The following is a 4,795-nucleotide window of genomic DNA, read 5'->3' as shown; positions in this document are numbered from 1 at the left end:
TAAGGAATTTCTCTCAAGTGTATCTGCTGTGCTGTACCAAATGACACTAGTGTGGTGCTTAAGTGAATCACATCTCTACATCATCCATTAACTATGAATACACATATAAGTATGGGCTTCTCACTTCGCCTCAGCCAATCTTTAAAGTTCGGGAAAAAAGATCAACATACCTTTTGTTGAATCCAATGTTAATGATTTCTAAAGTGAAAGTCTTGCATCTGAAGAAAGCAAAAGGCAGCAATCTGCTTTTAAGGCTAAGGGACACTTGTCCCAACTCTTATTGTGCAGGGAATCCATCAGGTAAGAACTGTGAACTCGTGAGCAAGTAGGTCACAATGGACATTTAGGTTTGCTATTATCCTTCATCAGGAAGCCAAGTAAACTTTAATCCTCTGGATTTATTCAAGTCATCTTTGGTGGTTGTTATTTCTGTACCTTTTCCTCATATCCTGGAATTACTGGCCCTGGAGTTATTTCCACATTGACTGTTTTTACAAGGTTTAAAGTGACATACACATCGTGTTCCCCTAAACTTCCCAAGCATTTATATGTGAGGTCTTCATCAATCCAGGTCTGTACCAAGTGTTCCCTAGCATCAGGGTGCCACTGATGTTCTTAGGCCTTTATAGTACCTATTTTATTTCTACTGTGAGACAAAAATAATTTAACTGATCCTATGTAATCACGACAAGAGATTAATTAAAATGCCAAGATAGGAAACAATTTATTATAGAGAGAAGAAAAATTTCTCATCCAAAATATAGAAATCTGTACAACTTTGCCACAATCAATATACATGAACTGTACAAATTTACACCAGTTCATAATTTACCAAATAAAAGATGACTAACAAAGTTCACAAAATAGATGGTGGTTTGTGGAAAAGACTTTTACCCAATTAAGAACAAGGAAATTACAAACCAGACCTCCACTTTCTAAAAATAAGAAGTTTACTCAGTCTTAGAAAACTACAAGCTAGCAAATGTACAGATAGCTGGCTGGTGCTAACACCACAGTTCAGACAGTGTCTTTATATGGTCTTTTTAAAGCCTGTTGCCATGGCAGATTCTGATCACTTGCTACTTTTGAGGCCAATGTAAAGATCTGACCATTTCCCCAGGTTATTCTTACTATTTTTATCTTATGTACATTTATACATATTTGTAAGTGCTAGGTAAAAGTCTGAAAATTAAAATTTCCAGTACTATGGTGTTCATAAGTCTTGTTACTGAGCTGCCAAAAATGCTAACAATTAATAAATGTAATAGTGCAAATTTACTCTGCAAGACCTACTGCAGAGAATCACTTTATAAATACAGATTGGGGTTGAAAATTGGTGTAGAAATTAAGTCAGGTATCTTGGAGAAACTGACACTTCCTAGATCTTCTTACTCCCTAGCAAGCTGCAATCATTTTGACTCACAGGCTATTAAATCACTGAAAGGTACTGTCCAAACTATGGCACTGTCACTTTAAGAATACCACTCTAACGTGTGCCAGATCTTCACAGCTGTGACATGGTTTAAATTCCATAATCCATCCCCAGAGGTGCCCACCCAAAGTAAAAACCAAATTTATCCATCCATTTTAAGGTGATCCATCCACAGACTATATCTTAACCTGATACAGTCATCATATTGTAGCTTTTGGAAGGGCTAGTTCTGCCCAAGAGAAGTTCCTCCTTACAGCTTATTCTGCTGTCTACCATTTGCATGTTGGTGTTACTTTGGCTACCTCCTGCTGGTGCAGCTTCGTACAGCACACAGATGGAGCCATCCTCTCCAATGCGATAGGACACTTCGTACGGGTCAACCCAGAGAGTGAGTTCGCTCGGAAGAAGCTGAAACAGTTCCTGACTGCTCAATCCAATCCGCTGTGCTGCCTGTCCAATGAGAGGATCCATTTTATGGTTGATCCGGATACATCGGTAACCTGATCCCTTGCATGGCTTTTCTGGGAACCAGTGGTGTTTATAATGTTCTATAAAACAAAAAACAAACGTTATCCTCCTTAATTCCACGCTGAAAGATACACGCAGCAATTGTTGGTCTCTTGCAAATTTCGTACCTCAAGATCTTAATAATCTTATTATTTTAGCATAAAATGACTTGAAAAATCATTATAGGTTTTATTTCTGATGATGATGTACAGAAGTGCAATGTCCCTTGGGAAGCACTCGTACAAAGTTACTATTTTGTGCTACTGTATAGAGAACAACATCCACCGCCAGAAAGGAGTGAAAAGCAACTTCCTGGCATTCAGAAAAGCAAACACAAAAATACAGAAATTATTACATACATAACAGAAAAACTCAAGACCTTCAAAACACCATAAACCAGATAGGAAAAAAAGACCCTTTCCAACATCTATTGCGATCACACCCATGCTTAGCTCGTCACATTCTAAGAACACCCAAAAATAACTAGGGAGGAAGCTGGGCAGCATTTACCGACTGACTCAAGCTGTATTTCACCACTGCTCTTCCCAGCCTATTTTCCATGGCGAGAAACCAAGGACTTCACTTACCTCAGGAGTTTTATCCCACCCAAAACCCTATCGATCTGAGGGTACTCGTAGCCACTACCGAGCCCACTGGGGCTTGGGATTACGAAACCCACTGGGAAGCGAAAGAACCCACGGTATTCGCTCCTAACCGGGGCTGTAGGCAGCTAAGAGACGCTTCCAGAAGAAAGGGGAACACTCATCGTTACCGATGAATTTTACTTGACAAAAAAACCCAATTTCGGAGCGTTTTTCTTTCTGGAAGCGGGGCGGTTTGAGCCCTCGGCGCGGAGCTCAAGTCCGGGCTGTTCGAAAGCTTTGTCTACGGAGGCACGGAAGGGAGGGGGGAGCTGCCTGCGCGACGCCCGAGCCCCTTTTGTTTATACCCCGCTCCTGCCTCCCGCACCGCCGGGGCCGGCTCGGCACGAAGGGTACCCGCAAGGGGCGAGCCACGGCCGCGGAGCCTCAGTCGCCCCGCCAGGGGCTCCAGTCCCTCGGAGGGACCGACCTTTCCTTTCTCCCTCTCCGGGTGCCCGCGGAGCGCGGTGCCGCCCGCACCGCCGGCAGCCCTGCCCAGGCGGGCGGCCCGCGGCGGACGGGGGAGAGCGGCTCCCGCCGCGCCCTCGCCGCCCTCACCTGCCAGCAGCTCCTGCAGGCACTGGCTGAAGGTCTGCAGCTGCCGCTCGTTCATCAGCCCCTTGGTCCGCAGGAACTTGGAGATGAAGCCCACGGCCGCGGCGATCTCACGTATCATGCTGGCCCGGGTGTACAGGGCGGGATGCATGGAGGCGGCGGCGGGCGGCAGCCAGGTCTCCGGGGCGGCTGGCGCTGGGGCGAGACGGGGCGCGGGGCGAGCGGCGCGGGACGGAACGGGACGGGGGCGGCGCGGCTCTAACTGGGCGCGGAGCAGGCGGCAGAGCCCAGATCACATCCCGGGGGCGGCAGCCTCCGCCTCCTCTTCCTACGGCAGGGGGGCGGCGGCAGCAGCGGCGGCCGCGGCAGCTCTCCCCGCATTTCCTGCGGCGAGGGGCGAAGGGAACTGTCGGCCGTCCGCCGCTTCTTATAGCCGCTACCGACCGGAAGTGGCGTCACGGCGCCGGGGGCGCGCCGCCGCCAATCCGGCGATCGCACCATCATGACGGCAGTGGCCGGGCGGGGCTTGCCGGGGTGGGTGACGTAATCGGCTGTAAACAAATAGAGCCGGGGGCGCGCGCGGGGGTCGGGGGGGTCGGCGCAAGGGTTCGCGTGCCCGCGCGAGGGCCTCTGCGTGCTGGGGCGCGCGCCCTCGCTGCGGGGGGGGGGGGGGGGGCCGTGTGCGCGGGGTGCGGGCCACGCGCGCCGCGCTCCAGTGCGGGCCGTCCTCCCGCGCGTCAGCACGGGCAGGGCGCGGCGCGCGGCGGGAACCCGCGCGAGCGCGGCCGCGCGCTGTCTCCGGGGGGCGCGGAGCCACGTCAGCGGCGGGGGCGGCGGGCCGGCCTGAGCCGGCGCCTCCCCGCGCAAGGGCGGCCGCAGCACGGCAGCGGCGGGGGCGCTGCCACAGCGGCCGGTGATCTCTTGTGCGTGCAGGCGGCGGAGGAGGCGACGTGTCTGTGCATCTTCGCCTTTTCCCGACGTGTCTGTGCGTCCTCCCCTTTTCCCGGAGCGCAGGGCTGCGCCGGTGGCGCCAGGCAGTGCCCGGCGGCCCGGGAGCTGAGAGCGGCGCTCCCTCACGTCTGTGAGCCGTGCCCTTCCCACCGCGTTCCCACCGCGGTCTCCGGCCGGGGGCCTCCGCGCAGGGCGAGGCCTTTGCCGGGCGGCCGGCGGCCCCGGGCCCGTGTGCCGGAGCACAGCGAAGCGTCGCACAGGCCGGCAGCCAGGCCTCGGCTCTGGCTCTCTGCGGACATCCCCGAACAGCGTCTGGCCCTGCACGCTCCCCATGCTCTCCGCGCCTTCCCCATCGCACTGACCTAGGTATCCCGTCACAAAACCTTTGCGGTGAGTGATGTATCAGCCAGTGACTGCCAAGAAGAGCGTCTGTCTCAGGCCTTCCAGTGCTCTGTCTCCCTTTTTGCTAAAAAAAAAAGGGGGGAGAGAAAAAAAACGGCAGAAGATTTCTGTTTGGTTAGTTTGTTTTGGTTTTGTTAAAAAACACAAAAGTTTAGCTTCTTTGATAGGAAACCTTATTCTTTCCCAAGGGTTTGTGCCCTGCCCCCTTGCAAAGCTTCAAGTGAGATACAGCCTGATGCCTGATATTTGCATGTACAGTTCTTACAGTCAGCGATCAGAAATTAGCCCAACAAAGGCACACACAGCA

The 4,795-nt window shown here is 52.5% G+C and overlaps 1 protein-coding gene across 1 annotated transcript; it reads right to left on the bottom strand.

Moving 5' to 3' along the window:
* Positions 1 to 699: 699 nt before the first annotated feature.
* Positions 700 to 3,553, bottom strand: BTG1 (BTG anti-proliferation factor 1). The gene is made up of 2 exons (XM_054631206.2): positions 3,139 to 3,553; positions 700 to 1,980 (listed from the first exon to the last, which is right to left on the bottom strand). The coding sequence occupies exons 1-2, from the start codon at positions 3,284 to 3,286 to the stop codon at positions 1,616 to 1,618; spliced, it is 513 nt and encodes a 170-aa protein (XP_054487181.1). The 5' UTR covers positions 3,287 to 3,553; the 3' UTR covers positions 700 to 1,615.
* Positions 3,554 to 4,795: the final 1,242 nt, after the last annotated feature.

This window comes from Agelaius phoeniceus, chromosome 5 (assembly GCF_051311805.1).
Source record: "Agelaius phoeniceus isolate bAgePho1 chromosome 5, bAgePho1.hap1, whole genome shotgun sequence".
In the NCBI taxonomy this organism is placed as follows: Eukaryota; Metazoa; Chordata; class Aves; order Passeriformes; family Icteridae; genus Agelaius; species Agelaius phoeniceus.
Note: the sequence above shows the minus strand (reverse complement) of the source record. Positions and strands in the feature narration are given on the sequence as shown.